The 27,419-nt window shown below is 40.7% G+C and overlaps 1 protein-coding gene across 3 annotated transcripts in view; it reads left to right on the forward strand.

Annotated features, from left to right (window-relative positions):
- Positions 1-22,179, forward strand: part of LOC140906880 (hyaluronidase PH-20) — a 48,338-nt gene extending 26,159 nt beyond the window's left edge. For 2 of the 3 annotated variants that reach the window (XM_073331748.2, XM_078851693.1), the window contains exons 2-4: positions 14,204-15,402; positions 17,407-17,496; positions 21,240-22,179. In XM_073331748.2, the coding sequence (XP_073187849.1) occupies positions 14,233-15,402; positions 17,407-17,496; positions 21,240-21,884 (1,905 nt within the window). In that variant the 5' untranslated portion in view covers positions 14,204-14,232 and the 3' untranslated portion in view covers positions 21,885-22,179. The remainder of the gene's footprint in view (positions 1-14,203; positions 15,403-17,406; positions 17,497-21,239) is intronic. The other variant, XM_078851695.1, reaches the window with a different exon arrangement.
- Positions 22,180-27,419: the final 5,240 nt, after the last annotated feature.

The following is a 27,419-nucleotide window of genomic DNA, read 5'->3' on the forward strand; positions in this document are numbered from 1 at the left end:
AGGAATGAATTTGGCCCATTGCTTTCAAAAGTGACCACCACTAAAAAAGCTGCATCCTTACTGAAAGACCCAGTTATCAAAAGCTGTAATATAATTCCGTGACTGAAACCAATTAATAGAACAGTGAACTTTCTGATGCTGAAATGGCAGCTATAATAATTTTGAGTCTGTATTTCTTTAAAAGATCAGGGTTCTGAAAAGCCCATTCTGCCTATTTCATTGACATTTTCTTGAAAATTACTCTCCTATCTAAGGCACAGCAATTTTCGAAGAGTCTGGATCATTTCCCCATATAATCGTCAAAATTGGGCAACACTTCCCCTCTTAGGAGAAAAAAAAATAGATGTGGAAGTGCCCTCTACTTTAACCAGAATTGTGCTTTAGATAGGTTTCTGTGCTGGCCTGGTATTTGAGAAAGCAAGTTGTATTTTTTCTGAGCAGAGATTAGGAGTCAAGTTTTCAAAATCAAGATCCTGGTGGGGAAAAAAAAGTTTGCTTATGAATACAGTATTTGTGCATATGGACCAAGTAACTTATAGCGTTTCATTTGCACTGTCATAGTTCTACTGCCTTCTGTTAGGAAGAGCTCTTTCAAAAGAACTATTCATCAGCTTGGGAAGTCTGTCTTTGTACAGCAACACAAAGTAAAACAGATTGTACACTACACTACAGCCCTCGTTTTAAAATTGCTACCCAGAAAATTTTACTGTGACATGAGAATGCAGAACACAAAGACAGAGGAAAAACACACTGAGAGCATCAGATGGGAGGTTTTATGGAAATACAAAGCATTATTACAATGCAATACATGTATTCAAATATTAATGTATTTAACTTCACAGCCCCTTTGAAAGAGGGAGGTGGGTAAGTATTGTTTCTACCCATTTCACAGATAAGGAAACTAAGAGGAATTAAGGCCATTTTTCCAAATAGCCACCGATTTGCTGTGTTTCGGGTTTTGGGGGCCTAATCTGAGACACTGTAAAGTGCATCACCAAAAGAGAGGCCATGAAAATCTGTGGCCGCTTTTGTGATTTGCCCAAAGCTTTTGTGATTTGCCCATGTAGCCTGTTGTAGAAATGTGAACAGAATGGACCCCCCCAGTCTGATCTGAGCCTCAAATAAAGCCACTTTTTACGCTATAGTGTAGGAGCGAAGTTTTAAGTGAGATTATGGCTGTATTTCTTTCACATAATGTTAACTTCTAATGTGCTTTTTTGGATATGGACACTTCCCAAGAGGTTTATAAAGCAACTTTAATGAGCTTGAATTCTCTGCAGAGTGAGTAACAATAGATGGGCTTTTATCTTGTCCTCCTTCTTATTTTGAAAGCCATGGACACTGTCATTGCAGCATTTGGGTACCACCAAGCATAATTATATACAGCAAGGCAAAGGTGTTTCTCCAAATACTTTTAGAAATATGTTCAGACAGTTCATTTGGCTAACATGCTGAAAAACAAATTGGAACATCAATAAATAGGCTCCTAGGAAATGATGCTGTCAGACGAATCTTTACAGATTTGAGAGTTCGAACTCCTAACGGGAAAATCATAGAACAGGAATTGGGAAAAGAATTCCTAACACTCCAAGTTGGTCATGGAAAAATAGAGTAGTCATGGGGAAAATGTCAAAAAATAATTGAAAATATTAGGAAAGTTCATTTAGAAAATCCCTTGTTTAATATAAGTAAATGGTAGTTTAACTAGCCTTTTCACATTTTTTATTTAATATGTAAGTTTTTGAGGGAAACATGTCCCCTGTAAGTTCAGGTATTGACCATTTGACCCCCTGAAGGATGGACAAATTCTGTCTTCCGTTATATACAAAAAAACCTCAGGATCAATCAGGAAACACCAAAATCTGAGAGCAGAGCTTGTCTTATAATTTCCGTTAGGCTTCTTTCATTTCCACTCCTCCTCATACAACTGTCCTATGTTTAAATATGGGACTAAACCAGAGTGAGAATTCAACTATCTCGGAACAGAGCCCTTGTCAGCAGCCCATGGTGACTGCAGAAGCTACAGCACAGGCAGGTGGCAGTGCAGCATATTTAACTCTGTCCCATCAATGTGCCTGAACCTTGACAACGGCCACCTCTAAGGATGCATGTTCAACCTCACTGCTCTTTCAGTCTGTGGCATATCAGTTCAGCCTGCCAACACATGTGCTACTTAGATCCTTTTGATGGTGTGCATTTATATGTAGCACTTTCAATTTAAAGAACTCAATATAATTCACCAGTATTAATTTGTCTGTTAGTGTTAGGTCAGTTCCATTCCACCCTGTTTTACAGGCAACGAAACTGAGATAGAGCTAGAAAGAGAACCCACATCTCAACTCCTAGGCCTGTGCCTTAACCACAAGTCTATCCTTCCCTCCCTTTTGAGGTGGCTTTATGACATCGATACCCATTCACTAGGAATAGAACTAAGACATGGGTCAAGTCACACAGGACACTGAACAGCCATGATTCCGACCTGAGCTGGAAATGGAAGTAAAAGGTTCTGTATTCTATTAACAATCCCTGGGCCATCTGATTTGTCCCAGTTTAGGTGATATCATTTCATATACCACAATTCTTAGCACTAAGATGCAAAATATTCTCTTTGTTCTCTTTTCAAATACTATAGAATCATAGGACTGGAAGGGACCTCAAGAGGTCATGTAGTCCAGTCCCCTGCACTCATTGCAAGACTCTAAGTATTATGTAGATCATCCCTAACAGGTGTTTGTCTAAAATGCTCTTAAAAATCTCCCATGATGGAAATTCCACAACCTCCCAAGGCAATTTATTCCAGTGCTTAACTACCCTGACAGTTAGGAATTTTTTCCTAATGTCCAACCTAAACCACCCTTGCTGCAATTTAAGCCCATTGCTTCTTGTCCTATCCCCAGAGGTTAAGGAGAACAATTTTTATCCCTCCTCCTTGTAACAACCTTTTATGCACTTGAAAACTGTTATCATGCCCCCTCTCAGTCTTCTCTTCTCCAGACTAAACAAACCCTCATAGGACATGTTTTCTAGACCTTTAATCATTTTTGTTGCTCTTCTCTGGACTTTCTCCAATTTGTCCACGTCTTTCCTGAAATGTGGCACATAGAACTGGACACAATACTCCAATGAAGCCTAATCAGAGTGGAGTAGAACAGAAGAATTACTTCTCGTGTCTTGCTTACAACACTTGTGCTAATACATCCCAAAATGATGTTTGCTTTTTTTTGCAACTGTGTTACACTGTTGATTCATATTTAGCTTGTGATCCGCTATGACCCCCTGATCCCTTTCAGTCGTACTCTTTCCTAGGCAGTCATTTCCCATTTTGTGTGCAACTGATTGTTCCTTCCTAACTGAACTACTTTGCATTTGTCCTTATTGAATTTCATCCTATTTACTTCAGACCATTTCTCCAGTTTGTCCAGATCATTTTGAATTTTAATCCTATCCTCCAAAGCACTTCTATACCATCCCAGATTGGTATCATCCACAAACTTTATAAGTGTACTCTCTATGCCATTATCAAAATAATTTATGAAGATATTAAATAGAACTGGATCCAGAACTGATACCTATGGGACTCCACTTGACATGACCTTCCAGCTTGACTGTGAAGCACTGATAACTACTGTCTGGGAACAAGTTTCCAACCAGTTATGCACCCACCTTATAATAGTTCTATTTAGGTTGCATTTCCCTAATTTGTTTATGAGAAAGTCATGCAAGACAGTATCAAAAGCCTTACAAAGTCAAGATATACCACATCTACTGATTCCACCCGTCCACAAAGATGTTATCCTGTCAAAGAAATCTATCAGGTTGGTTTGACGTGATTTGTTCTTGACAAATCCATGCTGACTGTTACTTATCACCTTATTATTTTCTAGGTCAGCGGTTCTCAAACTGTGGGTCGGAACCCCAAACTGGGTCAAGATCCTGTTTTAATGGGGTCACCAGGGCAGGGTTAGACTTGTTGGGGCATGGGACTGAAGCCAAAGCCCGAACCCCACCACCCGGGGTTGAAGCCTAAAGGCTTCAGTCCTGGGCGGCGGGACTCAGGTTACAGGCCCCTGACCTAGGTCTGAAGCCCGTGGGCTTTAGTTTTGGTCAACCCCTGCTCCGGGGCAGTGGGACTTGGTGTTTGGCTTTGGCCCCGACCTGGGGCGGCAGGGCTTGGGTGGGCTCAGGCTTCAGTCCAGACTCCTGGGGTCGTGTAGTAATTTTTCTTGTCAGAAGGAGGTTGCGGTCCAATGAAGTTTGAGAACCCCTGTTCTAAGTGTTTGCAAATTGATTGCTAAATTATTTGCTCAATTATCTTTCCAGGTAGTGAAGTTAAACTGACTGGTCTGTAATTCCCCAGGTTGTCCTTATTTCCCTTTGTATAGTTTGGCACTATTACCCTTTTCCAGTCCTCTGGAATCTCTCCCATCTTCTATGACTTTTCAAAGATAATCACTAATGTCTCAGATATCTCCCCAGTCAGATCCTTGAGTATTCTAGCATGTATTTCACCAGGCTCTGGTGACTTGAAGACATCTAACTTGTCATGACACATCTAAACTTTCAACATGATTATTTGCTGCACCTACTGGTCAACAGCTATATAAAACAGAAGTTAATACGAGGATTCTCAAAGAAAGTGGGACATTTGCTGTGCTTAATGGCCCACCAATGCCTTGAATGCTCTTTCAATTTATGAGACTGGGCAATAAGATTCAAATGAACAAATTATTTTCCCTAGTTTGAGGCCATCTAATGTTTACTCAAACAAAACAGTTATCAGACTACCCAAATTATGCATAATCTGTCCTTCAGTGATCTTCTGAAGTTATATGGTTTCTCTCTTAAAATGGCTTTTGGGCCTTAGTTGTCTTTTTACCTCACAAGGCTGCAGAATTAATGACTCTTCAAATACAAAACTTGCTCACACTTGTTTTGGTCTGTTTCCTCCTCAGCAACTATAGCTGTTGTTTACTCCTCAGGCCTGGTCTACACTACCGAGTTAGGTCGACATAAGGCAGTTTATGTCGACCTAACTCTATAGATGTTTACATTACAATGGTGTTCCCACCGATGTAAGCTGGCCACTACATTGACCTAATAGCTCCACCTCTGTGAGAGGCGTAGAGCTTAGGTCAATGTAGACACTGCATTACTACCACTGCCTGTTGTCTGTCAGATACACAGGGCTGACAGCCCGGAGCCTGGACACTGGGGCTGACAGCCCAGAGCTGCGCCACCGCCTTCCAGTGAGGGACTGGGGAAGGAGAGCCCAAGCTTGGCCACCGCTCGGGCTCTCCTCCCCTGCAGTCCCTCACCGACAGGCTGCCAGGCTTGGGATCTCCTTAACTCCCTTCCCAAATCCCTCACTGGGAGGCTGGCAGGCTTGGGTTCTCCTTCCCTTCCCCCCAGGTCCCCACTGGGAAGTAGCAGCAGGACTCCAGGCTGTCAGCCCCGGCAGGCACTCTGGGCTGTCAGCCCCGGAGCAGGGGGCAGTCCAGCTGTCAGTACCTCACAATGCCCCACTTCAGTCAGTAGAAGCACTCTTGGTGAGGAAGTGCACTGCAGACAGAAAGGGCCAGGGTGGACATAAAAAAATGCAGTAGTTACTGCGATGGCTGTATGTCAACCTAACTTAGGTCTACTTAATTTTGTAGTGTAGACAAGGCCTCAGTAACTGCTGAACGGCTTTCTCTTTCCAGTAGGTGGAGTTGAGACTTCAGTCATTTTTTCATTGTTTCTACTATGAGCATGAATACAAATGAAGCAAGATCTATACCACTTTGTTCCACAGAGTTACAAAGGGCTAGAATCTCAAGTATGGTATGTTCTTGATAGTGTGAATAGCTATTTTAGAGCCTGGCAAATCTGTGGATATCCACTTTACATCCACGAATATGCATGGACCATACGGATGCAGATACAAATTTTGTACCCATGCAGGACTCTAGCTATATTTCACTAAAAGACTAAGTTCCGATGTATACATGCACTCTGTGTATGTAATTATGGAGTTTAGGAATTTAATCTTTATGTTTTTGAAAAAGGAATATCTCAGTAACTATATTAAAATGAATTCCCCAATATCATTAGAGTCAACTTACATGCAAAGTTTTTATTAATAGTTTATAAACTATTAATCAAAAAGGAAACAACAGAGTGAAAAGGCCCAAAGTTCTGGTTCCTACTAGACATCAGGAAGTAGCCACATCATTCCTAACAGCTTTAGACTGATCTAAACAAATGGCCTAGTCCTTCCACTTCCATCTTAACCAAGGCCCCAATTCCAAAAGCTGATTCCTGCACTCACAGGATTTTACTCTTAGGATCAGGGCCTAATTTGCTTCATTGATCATTGTTTGTATTACTAACACTGTCATTAATTATTCAAGTGACTCAGGCTAGAATGAAGTAAAGAAATAATAATCACTAGGCTAGCAAACTACGCAAAAAATGGCCCAAACATTCTGAACTATAGATAAATATATCCATGGTCATAATCTTAGAGATGTTTCTGTATACTCAGGCAGACTAATACAGGTTATACAAGTCACTCAATGTATGGGATTCCATGAAGGGCCATTATGAGCCATCCAAATCCATGAATTCAATGACTTTTGCATCAAAATTGAGGCATGTGGCTAAGAGCATTATTGGCAGTAGATGTCAGATGCTTGTAGCACTTACTGGGTCAAACTTAGTTCTGATGTTAGTGGACTCAATGATTGAATTTAGACTCTCACATCTAATCCTAGTAAAATAACGCTGCCCGATACTTATAATGCTTAGGAGCACTTCCTGGAGCTAATCCAAGCAGCACTAGCAGTGACCCCTGATGGGACACACATCATTCTGTACCAGTGGAATAAGAAATGTGAGATGTTGCATTGGAGTAGTACACTCAGATTTTCAACCTTTCTATTCATTTGCAATCTAGTTTATGATATAAAAATGAGAAAATAATTAAACAGAGAAAATTGATATGATATTTTCCAATATATAACCTTCACAAATGTCAAATTCAGGAAAATATAAAGTAGTAGCTATTTCCCTAGACTCAGGGCACTTAGATCCATCAGTATATATTCCCAGATAACTCTAGAGCAATTAGTGTTAATATATTCTAAAGATATTGACTTTTTGACAAAGACAAGGGCAGCTTTATTACTTAGCTCATTTAGACCCACATTCACAACAGGAGACTGAAAAGAGAAACATTTATTAGACCTGTCATCATTAAGCTGGGCCAGAGGCAATCCTTTTAACTGAAAGCTATTATGTGAAATAATCTATTAACTTTAACACACAAGAATAAATTACCGTAAGATCTGGAGGCAAAAGTTTCCCAACAATCAATTGAACAAATCTTAGTAGGATTGGCAAAATCAGCTGAGTTTTAGATAAGCTGATAAATGTAATATACAGTACAATGATTTATATTTTTCCTCCACATCCATGGCCTTCCAGTCAAATTCACTTACAAGTAAACTTAACAGAGTGGAAAGTCAAATTTGTACTCTCTAGTGCTCCAATTTGATTTGGGGGTAAGAATTCCTCCTTAACCATGTGATAATTTCCTTTCATCTGATTAGTTGTTCATGTATAAATGGAAGATATTCTCCTCCCCCCCTCATGATTTCTGAGAAGAGTTCCTTGTTCTGTCTCTACAGCCCCAATATAAACTTGTCACTCCATCAGAAAACGTCACCTTATTTGGTTAATGTGAAGAAATTCTAAGTTACAGTGGTCAACAAAACAGAAAAAATCAGGTTAGATCAGAGAGCAGGTTTGCAATATGGCGGGTCAGCTTTTTGCACATTTTCGGCTTGATCCCACTCACGGAAGTCAACAACAAATACAGAGTGGACGTCAATGGTGCAGGATCAGACCCTTTCTCAAGAATACATGGCTATTAAGTAGGAGGTTCTATAACATTATATTATCGTGATGCTAATTGGTGATAGGTATTTCATTGTATAATATCCAACATGAAGTGTGTAATTGAATTTTTCTATTTGATCACATTCTCCTTATTCCCCAATACAAAATCCTTATTCCCCAATACAAAATTCTATATACCTGTGTAGAAGACAGACTTGACAGAAGAGTCAAAGAGACCAAGAAAAGCTCAAAAAACATTCTTCTTCTCAAAAAACTCAAATGGAATCATATGAAACACATGCTCCGTAATTACCATCATCTTTTACATATGATCAAAGCAGAATTTATATATTAGTATTTTCAGTATTAGTATGGCATTTGTATCGAAGCACTTCTTTATTCACATAGCCTATTATCCAGGAGTGAAAGTAAGATAAAAGACTTACTGGAAGGGTCAGGGCTTCGGGCAGAAGAGGCAGGGCTGGGGGTCAGCCTCCCCTAGCCAGCCCTTCCATGCTGCTTGGTGCTGCCCAGGGCTCTGGTGGTAATTTAAAGGGCCCGGGGCTCCAGCCAGGAGCCCCGGGCCCTTTTAAATCACCGGACCACAGGGCAGCTGCCCCTCCCCCCCCGCCACTGTCTCCCCCGTCAGCGGCCCGGGGAGGGGGCGGGGAAGGGGCAGTGACGTTAAAGCGTTGCCGTGGCAGCGCTTTAACATCAGCTGTGTACCGGCCAGTACTGGCAACCACTTCTTACCAGTACACCGTACCGGCCCACTTTCACCTTTGCTGTTATCACGGTATGTATTACAACCACACTCTGGAGCACTGAAATGAATTATGCGGATATGACCCATCTGTAACTTGATATCAGAAATTATTTTATAAGAAGATTGTGGTTGGGGTCAGTTTCCTCATGTTCCTGAGATACCGGAGCCAGAGGACAGCTCCAAAATAGAAATGTAAGCCAGGGATGATAAAGACCTCACTCAGGATGAAGCTCTCCCACTCAACCAAGGGTATCCAGAGGACAGAGAAGACAAAGCAAAGCCCACCCATGACTCTTCCAATCCTCCCACTAGCTAATTTTTTGGCCGTATGGGAAAGCCCCTATCCATGGTCCTCTGTGGTTTGTCCCTTTTCCTCTGCTTTCCTTCTCACCTCCCTCTTTTAGGGTATGTCTACACTGCAATAAAAAACCTATGGCACAGTCTCTGAGCCCAGGTCAGATGACTTGGGTTCACAGGGCTCAGGCAGAGGGGTTATAAAATTACAGTATGGACATTTGGGCTTGGCCCTGGGCTTTGAGACCCTCCCCCCAGGCAGGGTTTCATAGCCAGCGCTCCAGCCCGAGCCCAAATAGCTATAATGCAATTGTATGGGTCTTTTATCGTGCCATGGGTCTTTTATCACAGCATTGACGTCCCCTCTCACATACAGGCTGCCCAGGACTGTAGTAACTTTTGTGGTCCCAGCAGAGGGGGGATAGATGAGTTGGGATCTACAGAGCGCTGGTTGAGCTGCTGGGGACTCATGCCCCTTCCAGAATCTCTGTGAGATTTCTATAACAGAGTTTCTGCATAGCCTCTTTGTAGTCCATAATGTGCTAGCCTTTGATCAGAAGCAGGCAAAGCTTCCTGATGCAGGAAGTTGACATGTACCCCAAAATCTGGGTTCTCATTTCCCCCAAGGAGAGACAATCAATTGTAAATAATTAGTAGTAATGTAGTAATGGACTGACTACATAAGTAGTTTCCCTAGCCATTTTAATAATGCTTTCAGTTACTGCACATACCATTACAAATGTCAACACCCTCAATAATGAGACTATTAGCAATATCAGCCGGAGATAATGCCCTATAAAGGATCCAGCCTTTTTTTTTTCAGTTCCATCTCCAACAGCTGCCCCCTTCATTAAGTATGGGACACATTTGTTTTGGATACCAGTTGCATAAAATTGTTATCCAGAAGGCTGCTGATAAAATGTCTCAATTTGCATAGGCATTCAATGCAACTTACATCGATGATAGGTCACTACTTTGGGAGAATAAAGAGAAGCTGCACTGCTCCAGAATAGGTCCTTAACCAGTCAGAGATGAGAAAGTACAGCTGTCTAGAGGTAAGGTAAGAATTTTACTGTTAGTACATCACCATCCTCCTTACCCTTCCCTAGCGGGTTGGGTAGTACAGTCGCAAATCACAAGGGAAGGAACTTACCAATAGCATAGTTACTACAGCTAGCAGATTAATCCATAGCCCACTTCCACCCTCATCCACTCAAAATTCATTCTCCCAAGAAAGGCCTGTCCTTACACACCATCATACCATTAACATACAGTGTGTGTTAGATAGAACCATACAGTGTGTTAATATAAAGCTCCACTGTAAAACAAAAACTCCTGAATTCCATAATAAATGTTGCCTGCATTATTAAGGTTTAAATTGCATAGCACATGTGCATGCAGTATGCCTGCCCTTACAAATGTAGGGTTTCCCCTACACTGGCACAGACATAGCTTCATCGGTCAACCTCTAGGAAGAGAGGGCATGGCATATAGTCCTGATTTTTAACTTAAGCAAAGAAAGGACAGAGTTAGTTTAGATCTCAGAAAAGACTTCTCTCATAGAGTTACTGGGATTTGAATCTATTGAAGGTTCTAGTGGAAGCAGGTAGTATTAATGAGTGTAAGAAAAGGATGGATATTCACTTAGGGTAAAGTTATGGCAGGCCCAGGCATAATGTGATTGAGGAGCATGGACACTGCATGAGGCTATCAGTGGCATCATTCGCCTTCTCAAAGGGGACAAGTGAGGAAAACACAATGATGCAAAACCCTCTGCAGAAGCCAGCAGAGCTGATCAGGCACAAGAGGGGTAGGAATGCACTGAGCACTTGTTTAAATGGTTGCAGAGAGTCTGTGAAAAACAACACGGGGACCCAAATCTGGGGTCTAGCTGAGCTGTACTTGGCACACGAACAAAGGAAGAGGGGGTAAATGTAGCTTTACTTTAGTGTTCCCCTGATCTTAGAGCTGGCTCAGGGCTGATTTGGCCCCTCATATGACTTAGGGTAGCTTCCAATTGACTCTTAATTCCACATGGCTGCCCAAAGCCCCAAGCAGCTGTTCTGGCAACCAGGATAGCCACAGAACTGCAGTGCTTCAGTCTTTGCCTAGCCACATCCACCATGCTGGGGGCTCAGACTGTGCTGGCTTTATAACACCTGGCTTTCCTCTACACTGGGGAAATATTCAGGGGGCATTTAAATCAGTTTTACAACCCACTTGCACAGACAAAGCAGTGCAGAGAAGCTATTGCAGACCAAGAACTGGGCTCTTTAGATCTGAACAGTGTCCATATTATAAACCCATATCTGCATGCAGCAGAGACCCTCGTCCCTGGAGCCCTGGTGGTCCAGTAAAGTGCCACCATTGTGTCTTTGCCTAGGTTTCACTGAGTGAGGGGTTTTAATAAGTCCCATGAGGCTTGTATATTGAAAAACACCCCTTCAGGTGTCTAGTTTATTGAACCCGAAAGGCAGAAGCTGACACAGCTAAGCCTCCTCAGTTTCTGTGGCACATGCCAGCCTATCTTTCAAACTGCCCTTATGGTTTCCCTCATTTAGATAGGAGTTTCCCACAGTGCTCCTCCTTGGAACTGGGTTGTAGTTCAGGCCACTGGCAGGGCTTTAACCAGCTTCTCTTCCAGCTGGGCCCTTTTCCCCACTTAGTCCATTCACCCTGAGGCTGGCAGGGTTCAGTAAGCAGACCTTCCCCTACTGCTGTCTTCTCCCTGCTAACTCAGGGCCCTGCAGGAGCCTATTAGGGGGCTTATTCCTTCACCCACTTACTTCCCTGGTCCTTCTCACATGAACAGAGAGCAACAATACCCGAAGTCCAAAGGTGTGAACAATTTGATCTTTATTGGGGTGAACTTCCAGCAAGCATGATTCCAGTTTCCTTCCTTAGTGTCCCCCTTCCCAGCTCTGACACCACAGAGCCTTACACCTGTGTCCCTGTTTCCATTCCTGCCCTTAGCCAAACATGATTCCAATTTCCCCACTCCCATTCCCTGTTCCCATTTCCACCCCCGTCCCCACACACACTTCCTGATTGATTGCAGACTATGTAGTAAAACTTGAGTTCCGCTTAGTTATACCTTAACCAATCATTTTACTGAAATTTAAGTAACAAATCCTAACATATTGTAACATGATTATGTAACCAATTATATCCCACCACCTTAATTAGTTTACACCCAGCAAAATTAATTATACAGCAGATAGAAACAATCACAGAACCAGACAGAGACTATACAGACAAACAATAGCAAAGTGGGAACTATAATGACAAAACAATACAGAAGTGAGGATTTCACAACTGCAACTATAAAGACATAAGGGTTTCCCAGCTGTGTCTATTGATAAGTGAGTTCTAACAGAAAACTATCAACCTAAATTTCCTTTTATATCTTCTAGGCTCTTCCCTTTCTCTGGAGGTGATAGATCAGATCACCTTCCTAACAGCCCCAGATTGACGAGTTTGGAATGTGAGGATGTGACCATTCGCTTTCCAGCTTATGGCTGCCTCTGCTGCTTAGCCAAAGGCCTTAGCCTAAGAACAAGGCCTCAGACTGTCACAGTAAGAGAAGGACCTTACACCGGCAGACAGTGATTTTGATTCTTTCTTCTGTAACTCTATAACTAGCTAAGTGATAAGAATACACCTAAATTCTTAGAGTAGAGGCCTTTACAGACAGGCCTGAATATCTATATCCTAACAGAGCCTTCTTGCTCCCTGTAGTTTCTACAGGTATCTGACTTGCTTTGAAGGTGGAGGCAGCATTTATGCTGGCCCCTTCTCCCAGCTCATTCCTTACTGTCTGGGTGAAAAAGGGAACCCTACCTCACCCTCTCTTCAAGGCTTCAGGTCCCAGGCTGGTAAAAACACAGTAACAGGATTCCTTCTATCTGCTACTCTTCATAGGACCCTTTACCTCTCTTCCCATATCTCCTCAGGTCTTATATATCAGACCGCCCAATATTCTTAAAGACCATGACACATGATGGGGAGGACTGACCCATAGGCAGTCCTGCCCTTAAGGGGCAGACTACCCCATCGCACTGCAATAACAGGGCTATTGCTTCATACTTCTTTTCAAGCAAAGTGTTTAGTTATGGTGAGGAGGTACCCTGCCCCAGCAGGAATGCTGAGTCCTAAAGTCATTGGGCCTGGCTCAGGCATAATGCATCTTTGAGCTCTTAAGAGCGTGGCCACTGTACCAGGTGTTCCAAGGGTGCAGTGTGCACTCATTCCTGCCTCACACAGAGTTCACTCTTCTAGCCTGTGGAGAGGAGTGATACAGGGCAATGTCCCACCTCCTTCACACCCATTTGGGAAGGCTAGCACTACCAAGGGAACCTGCACTGGGGAAGTCATATGCTCTCGTTGTGTGCAGCTAGGGCAGGAAAAGTAGCCTTCCAAACCCACATAGGTCTGGGCATAATCAAGCCCACAGATCACAAGCTTTATTTTGATGGATTCTGTATTGTGAGATCTTTCCTACTGCAAGTCACTTGCAAATACGATTACCATATTATTTTGGCAAAAATAATTCAGCAGGAAGGATTTTCACAACAGCGTAAATTATGAAAAAGCACTGCATTTTTAGCAAAGCTTGACTGATAGGCATGCAGTCATGATTACCGGGCTCAGAAGTGGAAGACAAACAGAGCTACTATATCATAGTGCTTATGCTGCAACAGGGGTATGGTATATTGCATTAAAAACAGGAATGCAACAGGAATATGAGACAAGAAACTTATGGAGAAGAAAATAGCATCCACATTTTGTCCAAGGGCAAGGACATGATCATAACAATTGCATGTATACAGCATCTTTCATCTGGAGATCTCAAAGTGCTTTGTAAAATTAAGAGCTTCACAACAATCTTGTGAGGTAGGTAAGTAATATTATACCCAGATTACTACTGAATAATTAGAATAAGTAGAGGCACCAAGTGCTTATGTGAGTTTGAACAAAGTCACACACTTGAGTTGCTGACAGAATCAGAAGTAAGACAGGAGGTATCAACTCTGTTCCATGCTCTGACCATTAGAAACCACTTCCCTGGCCATCTTATATCTTCTCTAAGTATTGTATTGCTTCTATAATGCTATGCTGGTTTTTCACTCAGTAGGAGTAGTCTCTACTCGTTGAAAAATGGCAGTATTTTCCTAGCTACAAACTATATCTATTTATGTTTTAAGGATACTCTGAAAAAAAATCCCACCAGGTATTATAATGATTTCAATCTCTTTTTTGCATTAGGTTGGGCAACTATTGGGAAGCTTTCTCGGATGTGCAATAAAGAACATCGGATAAATGACACACATCTTTTACCCTTAAGGAATATTGCTGAACGTGTACTCTATTTGAAGAAATATATTATTTTACTAAAGACTTTGTCTGACTACCATGGCTGTGAGCATCTTTGGAGCATTTATTTGCAGCTTGATTACAAACAGCTAATGGCATTGTACATACAGAGCCATTCACTAACTGAAATGGAAACCCTAAGGCAAGTCCAAAGCTTTGGTAGCTTTGTTGCCTCTATCAGAGCATCCTGGCTGGTGTTCATCATTATTCTAGTTACTTACAGCTCATCTTTGCATATAAGAGCCCGTCCTCTCATCCCCAATTCTCCTTTCCTCTCCATATGGAATGCCCCTACAGAGCTTTGCACTGAGAAGACTGGAGTGCAGCTGGATTTGAGAACCTTCCACTTGGTAGGAAGCACACTGAAGACATCCACTGAGCAGAGTATTACTATATTCTATGCAGACAGGCTCGGCAATTATCCTTACATAGATGAGAACACAGGTGAGACATTTAATGGTGGGATCCCCCAACTGTGTTCCATGGAGCATCATTTAAAGAAAGCCAGTGATGACGTTAATTTTTACATCCCTTCAGATGAACAGGTTGGCTTGGCTGTCATCGACTGGGAAAACTGGAGGCCACTATGGATACGGAACTGGGGATCGAAAGACATTTACAGACAGGAGTCTGTTGAGTTTGTTCAGCAAAAAGATTTAAGCATATCAGAAACCCAAGCCAGGACTTTAGCCAAAATGGAATTTGAAGCTGCAGCAAAATCATTTATGTTGCAGTCTTTAAAACTGGGAATATCAATGAAGCCGAATCAATTGTGGGGATATTACCTTTACCCTGACTGCTATAACTATGATTACAACCAAAATCCCCACAATTATACAGGAAGCTGTTTAGATATTGAAATAGCAAGAAATAATGAGCTTAATTGGTTGTGGGAGGAAAGCACAGCACTTTACCCATCTGTCTATCTGGAAACGGCCTTGAGATCTTCCAAAAATGCACCACTCTTTGTTCGTAACAGAGTTCAAGAAGCCATTAGAGTTTCTAATGTTTCCAATTCCACCTGTCCACTTCCCATTTTTGTATATACACGTCCAGTATTCACAGATTTCAATCAGGAATATCTCTCTCAGGTGAGTGAGGCTTGGCTAGCTCTTAAATATTTGTAATGTAAGGTGTACTAAATACATAGGCACAAAGCATTTGCAAGATGATTAAAGTATCCTACAGGGGGTTTGGATGTTTACTTAACAAGTAAATGAAATTGTATTGAAATGGAAGTGTACAGACAGACTCACAAAACTTAAGTTTTTTCAGCAACTAAATTTAGCCAAGCCAAAAGGATTGAATTCTTCCAAACTTCCTCCCAGTACCTTATGAGTAGTACTATATCTAACAAGTAGTGAAATACTATGGAAGTGGAAAGAATATTGTAGCATGTTAATTGAGGGAAAATATGAATAAGCTGTTGTTCCAGCCTGACTGGTTAGGGGCTATTAAAATTAACTGGGGACAATTTTTTTTATGTGATGTAGAAAGAAAGTATGAAGATTACTTTTTAAAAGATGTTTCAGTTGAGTTTTACCTCAAGAAGGATTAGGAATATGAAGTGTGGTCTGCCCTGGTTTTGTTAGAGCAGTGGGTCTCCACCTTTCCAGACTACTGTACCTCTTGCAGGAGTCTGATTTGTCTTGCTTACGCCGAAATTTCACCTCACTTAAAAACTGTTTGGTTATAAAAATCAGACATAAAATGCAAAAGTGTCACAGTACACTAGTACTGAAAATGTGCTTACTTTCTCATTTTTACCATATACTTATAAAATAAATCAATTGGAATATAAATATTGTACTTTAATATGTATTTAATCATTTCAGTGTATAGTATATAGAGCAGTATAAACAAGACGTATGAAATTTTAGTTTGTACTGACTTTGCTAGTGCTTTTTATGTCAGCCTGTTGTAAAACTAGGCAGATAGCTAGATGAGTTGATGTGCCCGCTGAAATACCCCTGCGTACTCTCAGAGGTACATGTACCCCTGGTTGAGAGCCACTGTGTTAGAGGACCATAGAGCTCTCAGGGATGTCTACTGTGAATTCTAACTCTGTAACTGAAGAAGCAAGTTTCTCAAATCTTTAAGAGAAGCTTCCTTTCTCTAAAATGTTAAATACCCATTGTTGATTAGGTGTTAATAAAACAAACAAGAAAATTAGAGGTTTTTTTTTTAAACAGTAAACCCCTATCCCACCCTGTTGCTCATTTTTTGTTCTCTGGGCTCTTGTGATGTCACCATTTCACTAGTTCTGCTATCATGGAACTTGCTTGTCTAGAGCAGGGTCAGAATTTCTGATGTGAAAAAAGAAGCAGAATTAAAAAAAAATCAAAACAAAACTTATTTACACCATAAAGAGGCAAAAATGGCACAAGTCCACTGAGTGTTGCCTTTATAGGTCAATCTTAAGTATGATGGACAAATTCTGCTCCCATTTATACAGTATAATTCTGTACATTTGGAGAAACTCCACTGAAGTCAGTGGGGTTACCTGGGATTAGACCTGACTGAACAATATATAAACAAATATTTTAAATTCACCTATGTGTAAAGCCCAGGATCACCCTGTGTCTTTGCCTTTCCTGATGGCAGAGTGTCCCAAAGCGGTTGACTCTTCCCCCTGCTGCTTTTCTGCTTTGGCTCCCCTTGCTGGCCAAAGTTAGGCGAAGCATTGCCTTGAACCCGAGGTCTTTCATGTCCCAGCCTCAGGTAGCACTTTTGAACTGGGACACCATCAACTTTGATTAGCCAGTCGAGGTGAGAAGGGGGTGGGACAAAATGGTGATCAGCTTGGAGAAGTGCCAGTGTGTCTCATGAACTTTTACGAGCTCAATTTGAGTCTTAGTTCTGTGATCATAAGACATACTCAAAAGGGTGTTAGGTGGCAACGTTGTTTTGCATTATCTGCTCAACTCTGTTCCAGAATCCACCAGCATAACTGAGAGCAGAATGTGGGTGTAATGTTTGTTTAATTATTTACCGCTTTCAAGGTGGTTATTCTGTTTATGTAAAACTTATTGTATGTACTGCATATTACTGAAGCATACTTACTTTATTATTCATCCTTGCATGTTTGCTTTCAGGATGACCTTGTAAATACCATTGGAGAATCTGCTGCATTAGGGGTGTCTGGAATTGTAATCTGGGGAGACCTGAATTTAACACTGAGTGTGGTATGTCAGATTAATTACATTCAATTTTTTAACAAGCAATACATTCTTTTTCCTTAGAGATGAAAAGTTTTAGGTGTTAATTATTATTATTTATTTACTCCTCTCAGAATTTCTACTTTAAATAATGACTAAGTAGTTTTCAGAAGACCCAGTGTCTTCTCTGAGAAGAAAGCAAACACCTTTAAGGCTTGTTGGCATCATCTGCCACTATACTTAAATAAAACATCATCCCTTCAGAAGTCTTTTTATATCAGTGTTAGTACTTAGCTTTTAATCTGATATATGCTGTTAGGGATGAGTGGCTAGACAAGCTACTATGCTAGCTGCTGGCAGGTTGGCACTTGTTTAGTCAGTTTAGGAGTTCTGAAATTTCTTCATAGCATTCCATCCTAAGGCACAGAAAAATATTCAGGCCTTGTCTGATGCAACTATTTTTATGATCGTCCTCACGGATTGTTGTTTTTTTTAATGGTACATTTAGGGAAAATATTTTAAACATTAAGAGGGTGCAGCCTGTTACATTTCATGATTAGTCTGTTCTCTATTTTGTATGCAATGGATGATAATACCTAGACTGACTCTTACAGGAGAAAGATGCATGACAAAAGAGGGGAAAAAAATCTTTTCCCCCCTTCATGTACTTTAGGAAGATCAGCCACAGTTTGAGAAACACTGTTCTAAGGATGCTCCAATAAATCTTATGAACTAGACCATTTGTATACAGTCAAGTCACTCCATATAAAATATTGTTTGTGCAGTTATTGTACTTTCACCCCCACCCACAGTCTACTAAAAGGAAGGAATTGGAACTGTCCAGCACTGTTGGTATCTCCTGAGCAGAAAGCATGCCCACATAAATATTTATAGTTCTTTAAGGACTGAATTTTCAAGAGAGTCTGAACATGGACTCCATTTCTACATGCTTGATTTTGATATGAATATCATTTGCATCTGTAATTTGTGCACACAATTATTATGACAGAATTTACATTGGCAACAGCCTTTAAAATTAAATTTGCAAGTGATTAGTATAAGCAAATGAGATTTTGCATAAACAGATTGTAACATTTATCTACACAGTTGTGCAAGTTTTTACATGAGTAAAGCTGTGTGTTCATGGAACAACCTTCCAGCGGGGATATGTCAAGTCATTACCCTCTTCATACAAATCTCTCCACTAGACCCACTTCTGCCACAACTCCTCCAAGAAATGAATCAGCTAAGAATTGCTAGCTAAAATATCTTTAGCTGTCCTCTCTTTATATAAAACAAAACAATACTTGTACCACTCATCACTCTGACTACTTTAATGGTATATTATATCCTTTCTCTCCACATTTTGTATGTTTTTCCCGCAGGTGCTTTTGAAAGTGTTATCTTGTGTGCCTCGGTCACTTTGGGTGCCACTGCAATCAATATAAGTGACCTAGAGTAACTGACAGAATCAGTAACAGTAAAGTCCTGCAGCTCTTCAGAAGAGTGGAAAGATAGTAGATTGTGTTGTTCAAAGGCATGTGCTCTAAATTGTCCAAGAACAACACAGCCTGTTCCATAAAAGTTAAAAATAAATAGACAGATACAAACTGGATTGCTTGAATTAAAAGAATCCTGTACTAAGGAGTCTTCCAGACTCCTAGAAAGGTCACAGGTTGGCATAACGTAAGTGATAAAAATCGAGAGATTCTAGAAATGGGAGGAAATATCTATAGTTGAAATAAAAAGAAGTATTTTAATTGGTTAATGTTACCTAGATGAGGTGACCATAATGGACAATGTTTATCTGGGCTTCACCAAATGGGAGTGGGAAGGATGCATGGACTGGAAGGAGCAAGGTTGACCATCTTGACTGCCACTCCCACTGTCTTCTGGCTGAGATCCACACTAACACCACTGGGCCTACATCATCCTAATCCTGAAAGGCATCCTGACCAGACCAGATCAGAGAAGAGAGAGAGGGAACCAGATGACATTGCTACCTCTACCAGCTTTGGCTAAATCCTAAACAAGGCCTGGAACATGAGATTTTGGTTTCTGGTGTCACCCCCTCGTGTGTAATTTTCCTTCCCTGCCTTATTCTTCTCTTTCCTTGCTCACTCCTCTTGCCTTCTGTCTAAAAATAAAGAGTGTGGATAAGCCAGCCAACACAACTCTTATCTTTCGTAATATAGCTGTGAGCTTGTGACCAGAGAGGCCGCTTAAAACAATGCCTAAGACAGACTGACAGTGGTACAAGTTCGACAGGTCTTGGAGTGGCTGATAATGCAATGTGCCTGTGCTTCTCCAGCAGAGAGGCTGCAAGTACAAATCAGCACCTAAAATAGAAAAAACAGCTTCCATCTTTACTGTTCTGTCCTCTTCTCTTTCATGTGTTTGTTTTGTTTTGTCTTAAAGAAAATGGGGCTCAATTTCAACAACAGCTCTAGACCATCCAAACGAACTTCTCTTTTCCCCAGAAGACCAGTTAACACCATCTAAAAGGCTGTCAGACAGAGCTGTCTCCTATAAAAGACTGTTTCCAGCTAAAGGGAAAGGGAATAATGGTTACCGTTAAAATGAAAGTCTTATTCAATACTTCACATTTCAAATGCTCAAATGCTTTAACTGTTTCCCCTTCATTTTCTATATCTTTAATAAATGAGTTATAAAGATTTTTATAGTGGAGTGTATTACAGTATAGTAAGCAATAACTTGATATGAAATCCCAGACCACACTTAACTCTTTAATGTTTTAATAGTAAATAAATGTTTCATCTTAGCCTTTGCTAGGTCCAAGACATACCCTTTTCAACATAACAGGTGGGAAAAGATAAAAAGCAGAGAGATCTCTTAGGCTTTTTCTACACTGGGTTATTATCCTGATTTCAGCCATTGGTGGGCAGCCATTGATGTAGCTGTATCAGTACAAACCCTAATGCAGACAGGGTAAACTAACTGCTATCAGCTGTGTTATGTTCTGGTACAGTTTATCCCAGCAGTAAGCTGCACTGGTGCAAATAGTAGCTTTGCGGGTCTACACTAGGTGTTTGGTGTCTAATCAGGGTAAATTCCCAGTATAGATATAGCCTCAGAAACAAAACATACCAAAAACCAACCCCTGCCCCCAGCCTCTAATTATGAAACCATGCCAAGGAAACAGGAAACCCGTGCCAATTACACAAGAATTTCTCAGTCAATGAGGCATGTTTTGAAGATATTCCTCAATATGAAGAAGTTCCCAGAACTCTTTCTGTTCCAAAGGCAGAGCCCTTGGAGTGTTCAGTTCAAGCCATAAAAACCCCTGTCTTCTGCAGCTGACGGATAGTCAGCTCAGCGGAAAAAATTAAGAGTTTCATAGGGACAATAATTAGAAAAAAATGACCATTTGTGAAGACCTAGAATTCTTCAGGATCCCCTCAAAATAAAAGGAATTTTGATCTCTCTTATAACTTCATTAAGCACATCTGACTCAAAAAAACTACAGGCTAACCTTACATAGATAAAGTGAAAGCTTTAATTCCTTTGCTTTCTGATATTTGAATGCTTTTAATAAAATCTCCAGCATCTACCTAGCATAATTTTTTCATAATTATTGCACTGTATAATAATTTAATAAGTGTGCTTGCTTCCAACATCCAATGATAACTGGCTGTCTGCATTTGCAATACTTCAAGAAAAACATTGATAATTAGCTATGACAATGTTGTTATTGAAGTGACAACCATTTTCGTATTGAAAATGTTTTTAATATGATTTTCTTTTCACAGAACACTTGCAGGACTCTGGACAGCTACCTTAGGCACACTCTGAACCCTTACATCATCAATGTAACCATGGCAGCCAAAATCTGTAGTCAGGCATTATGCCAAGACTCTGGTGCATGTGCACGAAAGAACTGGAACTCCAGTGACTATCTTCATCTGAACCCAGAGAATTTTGTCATTCAGATGTCAAAGAATGGGAAATATGCCATACAAGGGCAGCCATCCTTTCAGGATCTGCAGCGATTTATAGAAAAATTTTATTGCCGCTGTTATGCAGGCTACAATTGTGAACTTAGAGTTGATATAAATGACATCCACTACATCAATGCCTGCATTTCAGAAGATATTTGTGTTCACGTATCCTTAAATTCACTTTCTAATGTAGAAGCCTCTTCCAACACGAGTATATTTTCATTTATCCCACAGAGAAACATAACATTACCTGCACATAATGCAACAAAAGATTTTCAGCAGACTATCTGGAATAACACATTCAATGTATCTACTGCAGGACACATCAACGTCCCAATTAACAGCAGTGGTGATTTAAAGATAACTGATACGCATAGCTTCAGTGGCTCGTCTTCTGATGAGATGAAGATACTGGATGTGGTTTGTTTAATTCTAATTTTGAGAAACCTAATCTAAATGGCACAACTGAAGAAAAAGAAAGAAAGAAAGAAAGAAAGAAAGAAAGAAAGAAAGAAAGAAAGAAAGAAAGAAAGAAAGAAAAGGCTACGTTCAGCATTCTGGAGTTTTTATTCCCACAAAAGGACTATTCTTGAAAGGAGATAAGTAGCTGCAATTTCTGCGGATTTATCTGGATCAGTCCCATTTTCTGTGCCTCATACTGTACATCAGCTTTTCAGTTTAGTTCTATAAACTACTATTTGTGCCAGAGAAATACTGGTCACATCTTTGTGTAACAGAATAATCCAAAAAAATGAACATTTTGTAACTAATTTTTATATATAAAAAAAACATTTGTATGGTTGAGGGAGCTATTTGTAATAGAAGATTTTATGTGTCAAAATAAGCATATGAAATTCACTTCAAACTGAACTTAAATGGGTCTTGACTAATATATAGACTTAGTGATGGTTCTCCTTATGGGGTGAATTTTCATCCAGTGTGAACATAAATACTAGTTCCTACAAATACCTGGATTAACTTTAGAGTGGAGGAAATAATTTGAAGCCAATTTCTACTTTTAGAACATATGCAAGGACTTTGCTATATATCCCTTATTTAAATGTATTCAAAGACTTTTTAAAAGTTATTAATTTTATCCTATGGAATGATTACAAACAAATCACCTCAAGAATCTAATATTCAATATTCCAAATTTGGTCTGTATTGGCTAGGTGTGAGTGGTCACAAAAGTCATAGAGTATTTCTGTTCTTTCACTGAATGAGTTAAACTCCCACCATCTGAAGGAGGTATTGAAGAAGCTACTGGGGTTTGAATTTCTGGGGAAGAGAGCAGTTGAAGGTTTTAAGGGATCACAGCTCTTGAACCTGGGCCTGTGGGTCCCCATGTAGTCCTCAGACCACAGCCACTCTCCATCAGCTTGATGGTATCAGCAGGGAGTGTGGGCTGCTGGACCCTAGTTCATCATAGGCACTGCCCACAAAGATCTCAATTGGAGAAGCTGTATGACCTCTCCCGTTGGCTCAGACTACTATTTAAGACAGAAGGAGTTTTGGGAAGTTGTCTGAGCAACTCAGCAAAACCCTGGCTGGCTGCTACATTGGTCCAGTGCTTAATTTGTGCCAGGGCTGAGCCACGGCACCTCTGGGCTTGCTGCATCAGTCATGAATGTAAAACAGTTGCTGGAGCCCTGGCAACTACTTGCTTGAGCCCCAGAACTTTTTTCATTACAAATTAAGCACTTACCCTGACTTTTTGCCTGACTCCTGGGACCTGTCTTGTTCCTGATGTCTGCCTTGTTCCAGATCTCTGCTTCTATGCCTTGCCCCAGGCTCTGATCCTTGGCTCAACTCCTGACTCTAACCCTGACTTTGACCTTTGGCTCTTGACTCTTGCTCCAACCACCACTGCTCTAACTGCCTGTTCCGGTCTATAACAAAGGTGAAGTAACAAACAGGATTAGGAAATTTTTTGACAATTATCTCTTTTCACACGCTTTGCTTGATGCAACATTCTTAGAAAAATTGGGGGACTAACATTTAATGGCTGGGTGAAGAATTTAAATTAAATTTTCTCTTCATATGTACATATACAGTCCTACTTCCAAAGAATGTGAATTGATCTTTGTCTGGTTTATTAAATTGCTTCTTTGCCAGAGCTCTGGTGAAGAGTTTTGGGATCCCGTGTGCCCTGCTTTGTCAAAAGGGGATCCCCTCTATATAAAATATACCATTTACGAATACTTGCACATCTCAGTTTTAAACATATTTTTTCACGAAAGTTCACATGAGTATAACTCAACTATTTGAAAGGTGGAAGAGGGTGAACACAAAGGGGGTCTGGCCAGCACTTAAACATATTCATTTTGTTAAACACTTGCAGATAATGCTTTATGGTACTCACCAAGCTGTAGTTAACATTAAGGGCAGCCTAAACTTACAGTGCTGCAGCGGCAGAGCTGTACCAGTACGGCTGCACCTCTGCAGCACTTGTGGTGAAGATGCTCTATACTGATGGGAGAGAGCCCTTCCATCCGCATTAAAAAAAAGCTACCCCCTGAGTGGCAGAAGCTGTGCACACTAGCACTATTCCAGTGTAACTTATGTTGTTCCGGGGGTGGAATAGTCACACCCCTGAGTGACACAAGTTTTGCTGACAAAAGTGGTAGCATAGACATAGTCTATAAACTAATGATTGAGGCTATTAAACACAAAACTATGTCCAAAGAACATTAAGGTTGCAAAGTTCAGCACTCAAAAGTTAAGGAATGCCAGCACTTTGCAACATTAATTCACCCCTCCTATGCACGTGCATTATGGTATAGGATTATACTGCTTTTTTCCATAGGACCTCTGACTCATTCAGCGTGCAGTATGGATGGTGCTCAATGAACGAGCAGCTATTCAATATTTTGTTTTATCCTCGTTCCATGCATGGCTCTAGGCCCTATTTACTGCACATTATTCAAACCCTGCTCTGAAGAAAAAAATATTGTCATCTTGGGCTTTACTATGGTACCTGAGTGCTTCACAAACAATTGATTTTCACAACAGGTCTAATGCTATTATCCCCATATTACACAGGGGGAGCTGAGGGTCAGAGATTAAGGTCAAAATTATCCACCAACTTTGTATGTCAGATTTGATTCACCACGACCTGAATTTTTAGAATCCTTAGCATAACAACAACATTTGATACATTCAAAGCACAGCTCCCATCAGTTGCAGCTAGGAGTGCTAACCATGCCAGCAAATGACAACCTCAGGGCTTAATTGCACTCTATGTTCATAGCCACATGTTTGGGGCAGTGTGGAGCTATATAGGCACATGGATTTGTCAAGAACAATCATTCCAAACCAATCTAATTTCCTTCTTTAATAGGTTTATTCACCTAGTGGATGGGATGGGGAAGTAGGTATGATTTATCTTGATGTTTAGTAAGGTTTTTGATACAGTCCCTCATAGGCAAACTAGGGAAATGTGGCCTAGATTACGTTACTATAAAGTAGGTGCACAACTAATTGAAAAACCATACTCAAAGAGTAGTTATCTATGTCTCACTGTCAAACTGGGAGGATGTATCTAGTGGGATCAGCAGGGCTCTGTCTTGGTTCAGTACCGGGTACAGTTTAACACTTTCATTAATGACTTTTATAATGGAGTGGAGAGTATGCTTATAAAATGTTTGGATGAAACCAAGCTGGGAGGGATTGCAAGCATTTTGGAGGAGAAGATTAGAATTCAGAATGACCTGAAGAATTGGTCTGAAACCAACAAAATGAAATTCAATAAAGACTAGTGCAAAGTACTATACTTAGGAAGGAAAAAATCAAATGCACAGCTACAAAATGTGGAATAACTGGCTAGGCAAGAGAACTGCAGAAAAGGATCTTGGGATCTTAGTGGATCACAAATTCAACATGAGTCAACAATGTGATGCGGTTGCAAAAAGCTAATATTCTGGACTGCGGTATTAACAGGAGTGTTGTATGTCACACGCAGGAGATAATTGTTCTGCTCTGCTCAGCACTGGTGAGGCTTCAGCTCGTGTGTTATGTCCAGTTTTGGGCATCACACTTTAGGAAAGATGTGGATAAATAAGAGAAAAAGTCTTGAGGACAGCAAGAAAAATGATAAAAAAGTTTAGAAACCCAGTTTTTTTAACCTATGTTTAATCCTGAAAAAAAGGCGGAGGGACCTGGTAACAGTCTTCAGATGTGTTACAGGCTGTTACAAAGAGGACGATGATCAATTGTTCTCCTTGTCCATTGAAAGGAGGACAAGAAGTAACTGGCTTAATCTGCAGCAAGAGACATTTAGATTAGATATTAGGAAAAACTTTCTAACTGTCTTCTGGGAATTGACATACATATGTCCTTACCCCATATTTTTTTTCCTATTGAGGTATCAGCATAGCTAGAGATGGAAGACAGCATGGGCAACGTTTTCAAAGGGGTCTCAGCCTAGCTAGTATTTGTTCATGTGCAACATTGTACATACAGTCAGCACTCACTTGTGCATAAGAATAGAATGTATAGGCACAAAGCTAGGGGATTTACCTGTGTGAATTCTAATCTTTGACAGTGACTGAAGTGAATGAGGACAAAAATTGCTCAAGCAGATGATTGCATAAACAAACTTGCATATGCATGGAAACACCATTTTGAAATCTGATCTCACATTCAAAAGCCAAGGTGAAATGAAAGATTACTGCCTTCTACATACTGCTTCAAGCTGTGAAAAGCAGCACCAATGATTACAATTTTTTTTTTATTTTAAAAGGTGTAAAAATTACAGTGGTATTGCCAGTTCCCTCATTCATTGATGTTGGTGTCACACTGTTTGAAGTGGCTCATGACCAAGAGTGCCAAATTCTGGAGTGCAAATTGGATACTATTAATTTAGGCTTAAATAGAGACTGGGAGTGGCTAAGTCATTATGCAAGGTAGCCTATTTCCTCTTGTTTTTTCCTACCCCCCCCCCCCCCAGATGTTCTGGTTTAACTTGGATTTAAACTTGGAGAGTGGTCAGTTTTGAAGGGGTTTTACCAGCAGGAGAGTGAGTTTGTGTGTGTATGGGGGTGGGGGGGATGTGAGAAAACCTGGATTTGTGCTGGAAATGGCCCACCTTAATTATGCACATTATAGGGAGAATGGTCACTTTGGATGAGCTATTACCAGCAGGATAGTGAGTTTGTGTGTCTGGTTTTTGGGAGGGGGGTGAGGGGGTGAGAGAACCTGGATTTGTGCAGGAAATGGCCCAACTTTATTATCATGCACATTGTGTAAAGAGTTGTCACTTTGGATGGGCTATCACCAGCAGGAGAGTGAATCTGTGTTGGTGGGGGTGGAGGGTGAGAAAACCTGGATTTGTGCTGGAAATGGCCCACCTGGTGATCACTTTAGATAAGCTATTACCAGCTGGACAGTGGGGTGGGAGGAGGTATTTTTTCATATTCTCTGTGTATATATACAGTCTGCTACAGTTTCCACGGCATGCATCCGATGAAGTGAGCTGTAGCTCACGAAAGCTCATGCTCAAATAAATTGGTTAGTCTCTAAGGTGCCACAAGTACTCCTTTTCTTTTTGAAATTCTGGGCAGACTCAAGAAGCAGATTTCACTAACCCAGTAACAAAGGTGAGCTCCCAGAGTACTACAATATTATAATGGAATAACAGACAGTCCCCTTAGACACTCTAGTCTATCTTGCCACCCAGGGAAGTTGGACTTAATGATATATTGTCACTTACATATTTAAACACACAAAGCAGTCAGGTTGCTCCCAATCCCAAGAGACTAGTCACTTCACCCCAGATCAATTTGTACCTTAGATCTCACACCAAAGACAACACTGCTAGCCAATCCAGTAATAAACTAATCATGTATTAACTAGGAAAAAGAAATGAGTTATTTACCAGTTAAAGCAGGCAACATATACACAAGTGAGTTCAGTCTGTGGTTTCAAGAGCAGACAGATCTATTAGGATTGAATATTTTTTTCAGGGCTAACCCATGCTAAGCAGCCTGAGGA

Source organism: Lepidochelys kempii, chromosome 1 (genome assembly GCF_965140285.1).
Source record: "Lepidochelys kempii isolate rLepKem1 chromosome 1, rLepKem1.hap1, whole genome shotgun sequence".
In the NCBI taxonomy this organism is placed as follows: domain Eukaryota; kingdom Metazoa; phylum Chordata; order Testudines; family Cheloniidae; genus Lepidochelys; species Lepidochelys kempii.